At 38.7% G+C, this 16,553-nt stretch overlaps 1 protein-coding gene across 4 annotated transcripts in view; it reads left to right on the top strand.

Annotated features, from left to right (window-relative positions):
• Window positions 1-16,553, top strand: part of GABRB2 (gamma-aminobutyric acid type A receptor subunit beta2) — a 284,907-nt gene extending 268,354 nt beyond the window's left edge. For all 4 annotated transcript variants that reach the window (XM_061188414.1, XM_061188415.1, XM_061188413.1 and 1 more), the window contains exon 10: window positions 15,363-16,553. In XM_061188414.1, the coding sequence (XP_061044397.1) occupies window positions 15,363-15,710 (348 nt within the window). In that variant the 3' untranslated portion in view covers window positions 15,711-16,553. The remainder of the gene's footprint in view (window positions 1-15,362) is intronic.

The following is a 16,553-nucleotide window of genomic DNA, read 5'->3' as shown; positions in this document are numbered from 1 at the left end:
GTTTTAGAAGATTATGAAGAGGAGGGGTGTGTGAGTGGAAAGGCACCCCTTTTCCCTCTTAGTGCTGTGCATTGTCATCACCCTTGACAATATGCGTAAGCCCCAGGAATATGTAGCTCTGCTTCTGCTAACGTTTACTCGTAATTCCCCTCCCTCTACCCCTGTGCACTGGAAACACTTGACTGGAATGTTTCCAGCCTTGAGGAAAGACACCAAAACAAATGTCCTCTATGGTATTATTTAAAAATGGATTGGGAAATGAGGAATTATTAGTTACAGGGTGTGTATAAAAATCTCTAGCAAGTCATCACACATAATGCTTTGAGTTGTATGAACCGGCTAATGAAAAGATTAGCTCAATCGTCTCTCTCCAACTTGGGACTTAAGTCAGTAATTCAGATGAAAATTGAACTAGAACAAGCCTTTACCTCTCAGGATACAAGCTCCCGGGTGTTAAAACTTCTCTGAGTTATCAGAATTGAGTATACAGATTCTCACATCTCTTTCTGAAAAGTGTCAGAAGAGGACTTTGGGCCTAGGTGAGTTCATTGTAAAACCTGGTTCCATTCCACACTTCCTGAGGATCTGTAATAGTTTCCGGTGAGTCCCTCCTTTGGAAGAAAGAAATGTCCATTAAAATGATAGATTGTTAATATAGTTGCCTTCACTTTTTCCTCCTTCCGGGGATTTCAATATGATCTCAATCTTTTTTTTTTCCATACAATGACAGTGACTCCTGGCTTTCAACTTTATTTGAAAGTAGTAGCTTGTACTTGGTTAAATTGAGAGGTGGAACCCAAAAAGAATTCTACCAACCTTCTAAAAGTATTCAATCCATCATATATTTTATTAATTGTGCTTTATTATTTTTAAATGTAACATTTCAGATGTTCTCGGGAATTCCCTGGTGGTCCAGTAGTTAAGACTCGGGGCTTTCACTGCCGTGGGCCTGGGTTCAATCCCTGGCAGGGAACTAAATCCCGCAAGCCACGTGGCGCAGCCAAAAATAATAATAAAGTGGCCTCCCCAGCAGATGCTTTAAAAAAAAAAAGAAAAACAGATGTACTCGCCTTTCCCCCAAATTTAGCATTTATCCTTCTATTCATCCAAATGTTATGTTGAAAATCAGTAATGTACGATTTATGTGTCATTCTCAATGAATTCCACACAAATTAACACATAACTAGAAAGTAATAATTTTTCAAGAGAAATGAATTTGATTTTGTGAGAATAAAAGCAATGGAAGAGATTAAGCCACAAAAATGAGAAACACTACTTAAGTTCCAGCACAAAGAAGTACTGCAGAATTTGCCATAGCAAGGCCTCACACGGTTAGGAAAGCACACTAGCCCTGTATCAAGATCACAGTTTGCAAGGGAAATGCAAGACTGAGGCTTTTTGCTAGGAGAATTTTCCTTATTCATTATTCCTATTTTATGCCATATAGTTTTTTAAAAAGCAGTTAAAGCAGTTGGTAATTATACATTAAATGGAACTGAAAGGCAAACTTTTAATAAATTAAATCTGAAAGGAATTTGATGCAGCAGCCTGCGGTCTGAACCCTTAGTTGTGATTTTGACCATTGCAATGATCTTTAAAAATTTGAATTTAAATGCCCTCCAGGCAGGCCTGCATTTTTATAGTCTAGTTAACTACAGGGCCAATCTCTTCCTATTCTTCATTACACCTACTTCATGCTTTCATATGATATCCTTAGCCGGATATTTTTTTTCCTTTTTTTTTTTTTCTTTTTCTTCATTGATTTATTTTTGGCTGCGTTGGGTCTTCGTTGCTGCTACGCGGGCTTTCTCTAGTTGCGGCGAGCGGGGGCTACTCTTCGTTGTGGTGTGCAGGCTTCTCATTGCGGTGGCTTCTCTTGTTGCAGAGCACGGGCTCTAGGCGTGCGGGCTTCAGTAGTTGTGGCTCGCGGGCTCTAGAGCGCAGGCTCAGTAGTTGTGGTGCACGGGCTTAGTTGCTCTGCGGCATGTGGGATTCTCCCAGGCCAGGGCTCGAACCCGTGTCCCCTGCATTGGCAGGTAGATTCTTAACCCCTGCGCCACCAGGGAAGCCCCCCTTAGCCGGATTTGAATGTGTGATCCTGGACTTAGTCTAACCCTCTCAGTAATTCAATTTAGCAAGTTTTATTCTGAGTACTTATTTTGTATCAACTGTAGTGGTCAGCATTAGAGACACATAAGCAACAGGATACATGTTTGCCATCATGAGGGAAACAAGGATTCAGCAAGATTGTATCAAGAGGACTGACCCTGGCGGAAGGAGTTAGCAAAGACTTCCCTAAATTCACATAGAAGAACTGGCTCTCATCTCTAGAGTTGGTGTTTTTTCCACTCTGCTGTGAGTGTTGGAAGGGGCAGGGACCCATATGAGGGGACCAAAAAGACTTTACCTCTCAGCCTTTACCTATCAGACCCACATGAGCAGCCTCAGTCCACTGGACAGGCCAGGCTTGTTGAGTGTCTTTTTACAACTGACCCTGTATTAGTCATAACTTTTTTGAAAGCCTTCTCTTCTGGGGTCCTTTGGAGAGAAGAGCCTTCCTCTGTCTGCTCCCGAGGTCTACCTCTTACTTCCTCTAAAACAACTACTTCCACTTGTCCAGATGGATTATTTTGGTGTATGACTGAAGCAGAATCTTTCCACCTTATGACAACGATAGAGCCACACAAGTGACTGATCCATAAACAACAAATGCATTAATGTGATTCCTTAACAAGGAATCAGTCCACTAAGATAACCTCAAGATATGTATTCACATGATTTACCCATGAGAATTTAAAAATTGTAAATCAAAACAACAATTAAGTCGCTCATATCTTAAAGCCACCAGTGTCCACTTCATAAGTATTTTACCCCACAGTGAAAATACTTAGTAGAAGAAGTACAAGGTTTGAATCTGCAAACATAAATTTAAATTATTGTTTTACCACTTAACTACCCAAGAACTTCGGGATTTTGGTGGGAAGGGTTATTTACAAAATGCTGATAATACTAACTCCTCATAATATGGTTGTGAGATTTCAAACATTTACAATAGCCTCATAGAAGCGAAAAAAAGACAGGGTAAAAATAACCTCGGCCCTTTTATTTTTATACTAGCTTTTATTAAAAATGGCCATCCTTCTGCAACTACCTGGTATTTCAGCAGTATTCTCCTATTATTTATATTCCACTTCTAAACTCCATATCTGGTTACTATTTCTCCATTTACTTCAGTAGAGGGATTCGAAATTGTCAAAGATGTTGGCCTTCTCTTGGATCTCCATTTCATATTCTAGTTGGGTAAAACTTGTTTTCACCTCTTAGAACGCTGAGTTGAGTGCATGCTAGGTAGTTTCAGAGTGTTTTTCTCTTGGGAAGAGTGTTTTGGATATTCCCAGATGGTTAACAGTTCATTGCCTTAACATTTAAAGTTACTCAGGGCACAATGTCATTTCATGGACAATAAAACAAGGTCTCCTACCCACACACTAGTCACAGTAATTGAAAATTGCAGAGTTAGGATTTCTTGGATTTTTTTGCAATTTCTCACTCTTCTCTGGATGATATGAGTGGTGAACTAGGATTTAAAATAGCCCTGTTGTCCCTTCCCAAATAAGCGTATGATGCTGCTGGGTCACTGACAGATGCGATTTGTTTCTCTATGTAAGACAATAGGACAAGGACATCTCTCCAGGACATATACCTATCACTGAAAAAGTTTCAGAAAAAGAAGCAGCAAACCTGAAATCAGTCCTGGAATTAGCTATTTATTATATAAAAATAAGGTCCACTCTTCATTGTTTAATGCAGTATCTTTTAAGCAAAGTGGAACTCAGTTAACCAAATGTGTTTCTTTTCTTTTTGGAGAAAGATGTTGGGATGGGAATGGGAAGAAGGAAAAGAAAACCTCTTAATCCAAATGTTTAGCATGAATTTGCCACTGTTAGAACCATCAGTGCATGGGTCAGTCTGGAAAAGAAGTCCATCCCTCTACCTAACAGAACAGCTGAACAATCTATGTGAAAACTGCCCTCGTTCACAGAGGATCATTTGTGGGAGGTCCAGAATGCTGGTGCAAATAAATCAGTCTGTTTCCCAAAATTTCAGCATTTCATTCTTGATTGATAAGCACAATAATTCCAGGTAAAGCATAATTTCAACAGCAGATTGCTGAATGGGGAACAGAGGACTTTTTTTTTATTGGCATTGGCCTGATTAGTAGGGCCTCTCCAAAAACCCTTGTCAGGAATGGACACTTTTGAGTTAAAAGTCAACTGTAGAAAGCAAGTAGTATAGACCCTTGGACAAAAGCAAGGCCTGCAGCAAGCTTCTTGCAAAGGCAATTTATCTGCAGAGAATGACAATTTATTCATTAGTCTCTCCCTTTCATCTGTTTCCCTTCATGTATTTTTGGTTTCCTTCTCTCTCATTTTAATTACTGTCAACAGTAATCTCATGGGTGTTTAAATAGGTGAAAATTACAAGACAAAAAATATTGATCAGTATTTTGTTATGTTTTCCAGGGCAGTAGAGATTGCTCCATGCTCTTTCTGATAAGTTAAAGAGGAACCATCTCTTGTTAATGTTCTTACCAAAAAAAGGGACGGTTTAGTGGTTTCTCCTGTGTCTCTACAAGACAAGTGAAGAGAAAGGCAATTAGGATGGCCACTTGGGCAAGTCTGGAAAAGGTGGGATGGAGGCTCATTTTTAAAAAAGATTAGCTAAATTCATGTCACAGTTGCTATTCCTTCCATTTTCTGAAATTTCATCACCTAAGTACAGCCTGATACTGAGAAGGCATTCCAAGAAAGAACTTATAATTGAAGAAAGTGTCAAGATATGCAATTGTATAGTTTCATCCTTAGGAGCAGGAACCTTGGAACAAACAGATTAAGTGCCAGCTGTACTACTTATTAACCGCAGCTCTGGCCAAATCACTAACTATCCTTAATTCTCAATCTCCTTATTTTTAAAATGAGACTATTAATAATAATAACTTCCTCATATGTTATTGTCAAGATTAAATATTACAACCTAGCAATGCCACTCCTGGATATATATATATCCGAAAAAAAACCCCAAAAAACTCTAATTTGAAAAGATATATGCCACCCCAGTGTTCATAGCAGCATTATTTACAATAGCCAAGATATGGAAACAACCTAAGTGTCCATCAACAGATGAATGGATAAAGAAGATGTGGTATATACACACAATGGAATACTACTCAGCCATAAAAAAGAATGAAATTTTGCCATTTGCAGCAACATGGATGGACTTGGAGGGCATTATGCTAAGTGAAATAAGTCAGACAGAGAAAGACAAATACTGTATGTTATCACTTATATGTGGAATATTAAAAATACAACAAACTGGTGAATATACCAAAAAAAGAAGCAGACTCACAGATACAGAGAACAAACTAGTGATTACCAGAGGGGAGGGGGGGGAGGGGCAACATAGGGATGGGGGAGTGGAAGGTACGAAGTACTGGGTATAAGATAGGCTCTAGGATGTATACAACACAGGGAATATAGCTAATATCTTGGAATAACTATAAATGGAAAGTAACCTTTCAAAATTGTAGAAAAAATTAAAATTAAAAAAATTTTTAAAAACATTAAATATTACAGCTGTGTAAAGACTTTAACAACAATGCCTGTCTCTAGTAAATAATAAATGGAAGTTACATGTGTTCTCTCTCTATGAAAACTGCTTTTCAGCTTGATGGTGTGGACAATGGTTAGAGCTTCAGCTTTTTCATTGTTCCTCAAGGCCTCTGCTGCTGCTTTATTTAGTCACGTCCTTCTGCTACTGTACCACAGACCAGTAGTTTTCCACATGTGAACCCTAGCCCAGCATCACCTGGGAACTTTTTAGAAATTCAGATTACTGAGCCTCCCAGACTTACTAACTGAGGAATTCTGGGAGGGGGCCCAGAGATCTGTGTTTTAGCCAGGCTTCCCAGGGAACTCTGATGCACCTTAAAGTCTGGGAGCCACTAAAATAGACTCTGCCCCCACCAAACCACTACCTGAGTCAGGCTTTCTTGGCTAATTTTAGGAGGTGCTGAAGGCAGCATGGAATCTTATTGCATTGAAATAATCATCAACAGACAGGAGCTATTACACTGTTTTATTACTTACAAGTAGTAAGATCTTAATTAACTCACTTCATTATTCTGAACTTCAGTTTCCTGACCTGTAAAATGGAAATACAGCCTATTCTGCAGTGGTGCAGTAGGTACGTCCTTCAAAAAAAACCCTCACGCCAGCAACCACCTTCCAAAAACAAATATTTCAAAGGGGAAAAAAGGAAAGATAATAGTTGTTCAATTTCACATGCATAATTTAAAAGTTATTTTTATTTTACTTAAACAATAAAGGTGATTAAAAGTAAATAAACTCTACAGATAATTTACTATTACAAGCTCAACATAATAAATTTAAAAGGCTCTCCCCTTTTACCCCTTGAGGTACATATAAAAGAGCCTGTTGAAACACATATACAAAGCTTTTACCCTTGACCTTTGCTCCCAACACAGTTCGCATCCTTTGAAGGGAAAAGAGTAGTAAACAAGACAAGGGGGAAAAAGGAAAATGCAGCCAGTTAACCAGCTAGCCACCAAAGCCAGCAGCTGCTAGATGCTTTTGGTCCCAGCCAGAAGGATTGAAACCCAACACTGTTCTGCATACTGAAGATTGTATTACTCTAACAGAGTTCCTTAATTTCAGTTGGAGTTGTGAAAAATTCTTATTATAGGTGGAATATGTCTCTAATGTCTTTCCTGCCCTGCCTACGTTATAGGGTTGTTGAGACCCATAAACAAGACGAATTGTGTCTCAGTTAAGATTCTTTGAGTCTCAAGTAATAGAAAACTCAGCTCACAATGGCTTAAGCCAAAAAAAAAAAAAATAGAGAGAGACATGTATTATCTTGCTTAGCATCAGCAAGTCAGGCATGTCCAGATACAGACGCAGTGTCATCAGGTCATGAATTCTCCATGTCTCCTTATGTTTGCTGCTTTTCAAGTTAGTATCTCCTCTTGCAGTTGAAGCATCTCAACAGATTCAGTAGATTCAGGGCCACATACTTCTAGGTACAAACCCAGTGGAAAACGTTTGAGAGTCTTTACTCTGGTATGCCTATCTGAAGGCTCATGACATGCCATTGGTTCTGAAATGGGCATGTATCCATCACTGAAACAAGCACTGTGTCAGGATTGCTCTGATTGGCTACAGCCACACCTGAAGCACAGAAACTGAGAGTGGGGAAGTGGTGGTTCCTTAAATAGAATTTTTGCTAGTGGGGCTGATGAACATTCAAACCACAGATGTTTACTTACTTGCAAGTGTTATAGTTAACAGGACTTTACATTAGCTCTCATCTTTAGTGATGTATTTAAATCAAGACACTCTTATCTAACCCCTCATTAAGGAAATTTTGCAAGCCTCCAAGTGACTGCCCCTACCATGCACTGAGACCGTCTTCTTTTATGAGTTGTAGAGTGCTGTAGGGGTTTGGAGCTGTGGCTGTGCCTTAGCATGGCACAGTGAAAGAGACCTGATTACAGTTCCTGCTCTGCCACCTATTCACTGGGTGAACTTGTGTTAAGTTTCTTAACCTCTCCGTGCCTTATCTTCTGAGCACGAGATCTGTGCTGATCCCAGAGGACTAATGGAAACTGAAAAGTCAGTATGTAAAATGCTTAGTCTTAGCTACTAGATACTACTCACTAAATTCCATTCTCGTGCATAAAAATGGGGCATCTGCCATATAAGTGGTCCAGGGTATCATTGGAAATGTTGTTTCCAGATCTCGGGTGCCTCAGCCTGCTGCTCTAGCAAGAGACCTGTATGAATAGAGGCAGAAGCCTTAGAGTAGAAAAGGAACTCAAGGGGTAGTCCCATGCAGTTCTAGTCTTCAGAATGGTGTTGCCAAATTAAATCCATCGTATTGATGAAGCATGAAGACGTTAAGTGAGATACTAAGTGTCACAAAATTAATTTCATTCAATCAGTATTTGTTTCTTGAGCATCTGCTATGTTCCAGGCACTAGGTACAAATTTTTAGTTATGAGATAAATAGTTACTAGGGATATACTGTACAACATGATGACTATAGTGAACACAGCTGTATGATATATAGGAAAGTTAAGAGAGTAAATCCTAAGAGTTCTCATCACAAATTTTTTTTCCTTTTTTTTTTTCTTTTCTTTTCTTTTCTTTGTATTGTATCTACATGAGAAGATGGATGTTAGCTTAACCTATTATGGTAATCATTTCACAATATATGTAAATCAAACCATCATGCTGTGTGCCTTAAAATTATACAGTGATATATGTCAATTATTTCTCAGTAAAACTGGAAACAGAAAAAGTAAAATACAGAAAAATTGATTAAAAAAATTTTTTTTAATTATTGGCAATAGATATATTCTGAGTCTTCACCAAAATAAATATACTATATTATTAATAGCTTGTTGCAGTTAAGTTTTATTATCCAGAGCGATGGAGGCCTCTTAAAAATAAGACACAAAAATCTTCCCTGCTTACAGAACAAAAAGCATTACATAATCATTTAATTTGGGGGATTCATGATGTCAGTATTCATCCTTTACTTTAGCTTTGCCAAGAAGAAATAATCCAAGAGAAAAAAGGGTCACTGTATCTACACAGCCACCTTAATTCTACTCCCTGGGCCCAGAATTCAACTCAGTACAGATGACTCTGGGCTAACTCTTAAGTCCTGCCTGCTTCCCTTCCCTTGCAAGTCAATTTCTCACCCCATTCACCGCTCCACCACCCGCAGTCTGTTCAGCTCTTATTTTCAAGTTCCTTGTTGTTTGAATTCTATTGCATTTTGGCAAGTCACATGTTGCCTGCATTTTTACTGTTCAGAATTCTTCCTTTACCCTATTTACAATGACACTGCAAATTTAAGGTGACATCTTGTAACTGGGCATTAAGGCACATCAATTAAATCAAGTTATACAAAAATGTTTCTGGCGTGTATATCAAGTGCTTAATATATGTTACCTGAGGTTTTTCTTTCTTTTGGCAATGAATAAGCAGATTTATTTCTTTTTCTTTCTTTTAACATCTTTATTGGAGTATAATTGCTTTACAATGGTGTGTTAGTTTCTGCTTTATAATAAAGTGAATCAGCCATACCAACACACATATCCCCATATCTCCTCCCTCTTGCGTCTCCCTCCCACCCTCCCTATCCCACCCTCCCTATCCCACCCCTCTAGGTGGTCACAAAGCACTGAGCTGATCTCCCCGTGATATGCAGCTGCTTCCCACTAGCTATCTATTTTACACTTGGTAGTGTATATATGTCCATGCCACTCTCTCACTTCATCCCAGCTTACCCTTTCCCATCCCCGTGTCCTCAAGTCCATTCTGTACGTCTACGTCTTTATTCCGGTCCTGCCCCTAGGTTCTTCACAACCACTTTTTTCTTTTTTTCTTTAGATTCATATATATGTGTTAGCATACAGTATTTGTTTTTCTCTTTCTCACTTACTTCACTCTGTATAACAGACTCTAGGTCCATCCACCACTCTACAAATAACTCAATTTCGTTTCTTTTTATGGCTGAGTAATATTCCATTGTATATATATGTGCCACATCTTCTTTATCCATTCATCTGTCGATGGACACTTAGGTTGCTTCCATGTCCTGGCTATTGTAAATAGTGCTGCAATGAACATTGTGGTACATGACTCTTTTTGAATTATGGTTTTCTCAGGGTATATGGCCAGTAGTGGGATTGCTGGGTCATATGGTAGTTCTATTTTTAGTTTTTTAAGGAACCTCCATACTGTTCTCCATAGTCGCTGTATCAATCTACATTCCAGCAACAGTGCAAGAGGGTTCCCTTTTCTCCACACCCTCTCCAGCATTTATTGTTTGTAGATTTTTTGATGATGGCCATTCTGACTGGTGTGAGGTGATACCTCATTGTAGTTTTGATTTGCATTTCTCTAATGATTAGTGATGTTGAGCATCCTTTCATGTGTTTGTTGGCAATCTGTATATCTTCTTTGGAGAAATGTCTATTTAGGTCTTCTGCCCATTTTTGGATTGGGTTATTTGTTTTCTTGATATTGAGCTGCATGAGCTGCTTGTAAATTTTGGAGATTAATCCTTTGCCAGTTGCTTCATTTGCAAATATTTTCTCCCATTCTGAGGGTTGTCTTTTCATCTTGTTTACATTTTCCTTTGCTGTGCAAAAGCTTTTAAGTTTCTTTAGGTCCCATTTGTTTATTTTTGTTTTTATTTCCATTTCTCTAGGACGTGGGGTCAAAAAGGATTTTGCTGTGATGTATGTCATAGAGTGTTCTGCCTATGTTTTCCTCTAAGAGTATTATAGTGTCTGTCCTCACATTTAGGTCTTTAATCCATTTTGAGTTCATTTTTGTGTATGGTGTTAAGGAGTGTTCTAATTTCATTCTTTTACTTGTAGCTGTCCAGTTTTCCCAGCACCACTTATTGAAGAGGCTGTCTTTTCTCCATTGTATAGTCTCTCCTCTTTTATCAAGGATAAGGTGACCATATGTGTGTGGGTTTATCTCTGGGCTTTCTATCCGGTTCCATTGATCTATATTTCTGTTTTTGTGCCAGTACCATACTGTCTTGATGACTGTAGCTGTGTAGTATAGTCTGAAGTCCGGGAGCCTGATTCCTCCAGCTCCGTTTTTCTTTCTCAAGATTGTTTTGGCTATTTGGGGTCTTTTGTGTTTCCATACAAATTGTGAAATGTTTTGTTCTAGCTCTGTGAAAAATGCCATTGGTAGTTTGATAGGGATTGCATTGAAAATGTAGATTGCTTTGGGTAGTGTAGTCATTTTCACAATGTTGATTCTTCCGATCCAAGAACGTGGTATATCTCTCCATCTGTTTGTATCATCTTTAATTTCTTTCATCAGTGTCTTATATAGTTTTCTGCATACAGAAATATATAGTTGTCTGCATACAGGTCTTTTGTCTCCTTAGGTAGGTTTATTCCTAGGTATTTTATTCTTTTTGCTGCAATGGTAAAGGGGAGTGTTTCCTTATTTTCTCTTTCAGATTTTTCATCATTAGTGTATAGGAATGCAAGAGATTTCTGTGCATTAATTTAGTATCCTACTACTTTACCAAATTCATTGATTAGCTCTAGTAGTTTTCGAGTAGCATCTTTAGGATTCTCTATGTATAGTATCATGTCATCTGCAAACAGTGACACCTTTACTTCTTCTTTTCCGATTTTGATTCCTTTTATTTCTTTTTCTTCTCTGATTGCTGTGGTTAAAACTTCCAAAACTATGTTGAATAATAGTGGTAAGAGTGGACAACCTTGTCTTGTTCCTGATCTTACAGGAAATGGTTTCAGTTTTTCACCATTAAGAACGACGTTGGCTGTAGGTTTGTCATATATGGCCTTTATTATGTTGAGGTAAGTTCCTTCTATGCCTACTTTCTGGAGGGTTTTTATCATAAATGGGTGTTGAATTTTGTCAAAAGCTTTTTCTGCATCTATTGAGATGATCATACATCTTTTTATCCTTCAGTTTGTTAATACGGTGTATCATTGCTTGATTTGTGTATATTGAAGAATGCTTGCATTCCTGGGATAAACCCCACTTGGTCATGGTGTATGATCCTTTTAATGTGCTGTTGGATTCTGTTTGCCAGTATTTTGTTGAGGATTTTTGCATATATGTTCATCAGTGATATTGGCCTCTAGTTTTCTTTCTTTGTGACATCTTTGTCTGGTTTTGGTATCAGGGTGACGGTGGCCTCGTAGAGTGAGTTTGGGAGTGTTCTGCAATATTTTGGAAGAGTTTGAGAAGGATAGGTGTTAGCTCTTCTCTAAATGTTTGATAGAATTCGCCTGTGAAGCCATCTGGTCCTGGGCTTCCATTTGTTGGAAGATTTTTAATCACAGTCTCAATTTCAGTGCTTGTGATTCATCTGTTTCTATTTTCTATTTCTTCCTGGTTCAGTCTCGGAAGGTTGTGCATTTCTAAGAATTTGTTCATTTCTTCCAGGTTGTCCATTTTATTGGAATATAGTTGCTTGTAGTAATCTCTCATGATCCTTTGTATTTCTGCAGTGTCAGTTGTTACTTCTCCTTTTTCATTTCTAATTTTATTGATTTGAGTCCTCTGTCGCCTTTTCTTGATGAGTCTGGCTAATGGTTTATCAATTTTGTTTGTCTTCTCAAAGAACCAGCTTTTAGTTTTCTTGATCTTTGCTATTGTTTTCTTTGTTTCTATTTCATTTATTTCTGCTCTGATCTTTATGATTTCTTCCCTTCTACTAACTTTGGATTTTGTTTGTTCTTTCCCTAGTTCCTTTAGGTGTCAGGTTAGATTGTTTATTGGCGATTTTTCTTGTTTCTTGAGGTAGGCTTGTATTGCTATAAACTTCCCTCTTAGAACTGCTTTTGCTGCATCCCATAGGTTTTGGATTGTCATGTTTTCATTGTCATTTGTCTCTAGGTGTTTTTTGATTTCCTCTTTGATTTCTTCAGTGATCTCTTGGTTATTTAGTAGTGTATTGTTTGGCTTTTACGTGTTTGTATATTTACTGAATTTTTCCTCTAATGGATATCTAGTCTCATAGCGTTGTGGTCGAAAAGATACTTGATACGATTTCAATTTTCTTAAATTTACCAAGGCTTGATTTGTGACCCATGATATGATCTATCCTGGAGAATGTTCCACGAGCACTTGAGAAGAAAGTGTATTCTGTTGTTTTTGGATGGAATGTCCTATAAATATCAATTAAGTCCATCTTGTTTAATGTATCATTTAAATCTTGTGTTTTCTTATTTATTTTAATTTTGGATGATGTGTGCATTGGTGAAAGTAGGGCGTTAAAGTCCCCTTCTTTGAATGTGTTACTGTCAATTTCCCCTTTTATGGCTGTTAGCTTTTGCCTTATGTATTGAGGTGCTCCTATGTTGTGTGCATAAATATTTACAATTGTTATATCTTCTTCTTGTATTGATCCCGTGATCATTATGTAGTGTTGTTCTTTGTCTCTTGTAATAGTCTTTATTTTAAAGTCTATTTTGTCTGATATGAGAATTGCTACTCCAGCTTTCTTTTGAATTACATTTGCGTGGAATATCTTTTTCCATCCCCTCACTTTCAGTCTGTATGTGTCCCTAGGTCTGAAGTGGGTCTCTTGTAGGCAGCATATATACAGGTCTTGTTTTTGTATCCATTCAACCAGTTTATGTCTTTTGGTTGGAGCTTTTAATCCATTTACATTTAAGGTAGTTATTGATATGTATGTTCCTATTACCATTTTCTTAATTGTTTTGGGTTTGTTACTGTAGATATTTCCTTCTCCTGTGTTTCCTGTCTAGGGAAGTTCCTTTAGCATTTGTTGTAAAGCTGGTTTGGTGGTGCTGAATTCTCTTAGCTTTTGCTTGTCTGTAAAGGTTTTAATTTCTCCATCAAATCTGAATGAGATCCTTGCTGGGTAGAGTAGTGTTGGTTGTAGGTTTTTCTCCTTCATCACTTTAAATATGTCCTACCACTCCCTTCTAGCTTGCAGAGTTTCTGCTGAAAGATCAGCTGTTAACCTCATGGGGATTCCCTTGTATGTTATTTGTTGTTTTTCCCTTGCTGCTTTTAATATTTTTTCGTTGTATTTAATTTCTGATAGTTTGATTAATATGTTTCTTGGCATGTTTCTTCTTGGATTTTTCCTGAATAGGATTCTCTGCGCTTCCTGGACAGGATTAACTATTTCTTTTCCCATATTAGGGAAGTGTTTAACTATAATCTCTTCAAATATTTTCTCAGTCCCTTTCTTTTTCTCTTCTTCCTCTGGGACCCCTATATTTTGAATATTGGTGGGTTTAATGTTGTCCCAGAGGTTTCTGAGACTGTCCTCAATTCTTTTCATTCTTTTTTCTTTATTCTGATCTGTGGTAGTCATTTCCACTATTTTATCTTCCAGATCACTTATCCGTTCTTCTGTCTCAGTTATTCTGTTACTGATTCCTTCTAGAGAATTTTTAATTTCATGTATTGTGTTGCTCATCATTGTTTATTTGCTCTTTAGTTCTTCTAGGTCCTTGTTAAACATTTCTTGTATTTTCTGCATTCTATTTCCAAGCTTTTGGATCATCTTTACTATCATTACTCTGAATTCTTTTTCAGGTAGACTGCCTATTTCCTCTTCATTTGTTTGGTCTGGTGGGTTTTTACCTTGCTCCTTCATCTGCTGTGTGTTTCTCTGTCTTCTCATTTTGCTTACCTTACTGTGTTTGGGGTCTCCTTTTCGCAGGCTGCAGATTCGTAGTTCCCGTTGTTTTTGGTGTCTGCCCCCAGTATCTAAGGTAGGTTCAGTGGGTTGTGTAGGCTTCCTGGTGGAGGGGACTGGTGCCTGTGTTCTGGTGGATGAGGCTGGATCTTGTCTTTCTGGTGGGCAGGACCGCATCCAGTGGTGTGTTTTGGGGTGTCTGTGACCTTATTATGATTTTAGGCAGCCTCTCTGCTAATGGATGGGGTTGTATTCCTGTCTTGCTAGTTGTTTGGCATAAGGTGTCCAGCACTGTAGCTTGCTGGTCCTTGAGTGGAGCTGGGTCTTAGCATTGAGATGGAGATCTCTGGGAGAGCTTTCGCCATTTGATATTACGTGGAGCCTGGAGGTCTCTGGTGGACCAGTGTCCTGATCTCAGCTCTCCCACCTCAGAGACACAGTCCTGACACCCGGCTGGGGCACAAAGACCCTTTTGGGAAGTCTGCGGTCTTCTGCCAGCATTTAGTAGGTGTTCTGTAGGAGTTGTTCCACACATAGATGTATTTCTGATGTATTTGTGGGGAGGAAGGTGATCTCCATGTCTTTCTCCTCCGCCATCTTGAAGATCTCTCCTTACCTACTGTTTTTAGTTCTGGTTTTATCATGAATTCATCTGTAGTTAGGCTTCTATTTTGAGCACAATTCAGTAATTCATCCTCTAATGCTATTTCATACCTAGTTCAGTTTAATTTTTTAGGTAGTTGTAATTAAGACTGTAAATTCTTTAAAGGGGAGTCATGCTTTCCATTTCTCTGCATGCTCTAAGTAGAAATCATGAAAATGATACTCGCAACAATCTATTATACCTTTACATCATTACAGCCGTCCTCTAGGGTTGGATTATTATACTATTTAATAAATGAAGAAGCTGAAACTCACATAGGTGATAGTTGCAGAGCCACAATTCAAATTTAGATCATGTCACTGCAAATCCAGTTCTCTTAACCACTATGATAAATTTCTAAACTACATATCATAGTGCCGTGTGTAATAATCACCAGTAAAGGCTTATTATTTTGAAAGTCTTGTTTGGTTCTTCTCCTTTCCAGATGGACCCCCATGAGAACATATTACTGAGCACTCTTGAGATAAAAAATGAAATGGCCACTTCCGAGGCTGTGCTGGGACTTGGAGACCCCAGGAGCACAATGCTGGCCTGCGATGCCTCCAGCATCCAGTATCGGAAAGCCGGGTTACCCAGGCATAGTTTTGGCCGAAATGCCCTGGAACGGCACGTGGCACAGAAGAAAAGCCGCCTGCGGAGACGCGCCTCCCAACTGAAAATCACCATCCCCGACTTGACTGATGTGAATGCCATAGATCGGTGGTCCCGCATATTCTTCCCAGTGGTTTTTTCCTTCTTCAACATCGTCTATTGGCTTTACTATGTGAACTAAAGCATAGCCTCCCATGGGAAGCAAGGACTAGATTCCTCCTCAAACCAGTTGTACAGCCTGACGTAGAACTTGGAAAACACATCACTCCAGGACAAAAGTGATGCAAAAATACCTTAGTTGCTGGCCTATCCTGTGGTCCATTTCATACCATTTGGGTTGCTTCTGCTAAGTCATGAATACACTAAGGTCCCTGTGGTTTTCCAGTTAAAATGCAAGTGATTTGTACACATGCTGGCAAGACTGAGTCTGAGTGTCCCACTTTATCTGCTTAGTACACAGCCTATACGGAGGGCAGTCATTTAGAAGATATTCTAGAAGGGTCAATAGCATCATCAGTCATTTTGCAGAGAAGCGGTCATACCCAGATACTTCCCATCTTCCTTCCTAAGGTTGGCATGTGATCTGCCGTGCCACGCAAACATGCTAACTGAAGATGGTCTATGCCTGTCTTATTAAGGTGATAATGGTGCCATGGGAAGTTAATTCCCACTGGATTGTAGAAGGTTCTCATGTAGTTCAAACAGGATTGGGAGAGTCAAGACAGAGACTCAGGAAACCATTTTGGCCAGGCTCTGTTTGCTTGAGCATAGGAATCAACTCCAACATCTTCCACTTTGACATTTAGAGAAGGGGAGACTTCTGAACGTTTTCATGCATGGGGGCCAAAGAAATTTTTCTAAAAGGCTATTTCCGAGGTCGTTAAACTAAGAGTTAATAACCCAGAGCAGAGTGGAAAATCCAGAAACAGCTGTTGTAACAAAATTAAAGCAAGTGAGCAGCATGACCCTTATCAGCCCCTTGCAGCATCTGGTCCACACATACTGTGTTCAGTGGCGAAAGGTA

Source organism: Eubalaena glacialis, chromosome 4 (assembly GCF_028564815.1).
Source record: "Eubalaena glacialis isolate mEubGla1 chromosome 4, mEubGla1.1.hap2.+ XY, whole genome shotgun sequence".
NCBI classification, from domain to species: domain Eukaryota; kingdom Metazoa; phylum Chordata; class Mammalia; order Artiodactyla; family Balaenidae; genus Eubalaena; species Eubalaena glacialis.
The sequence above is the reverse complement of the archived record's forward strand: the minus strand, read 5'-3'. Positions and strand labels throughout refer to the sequence as shown.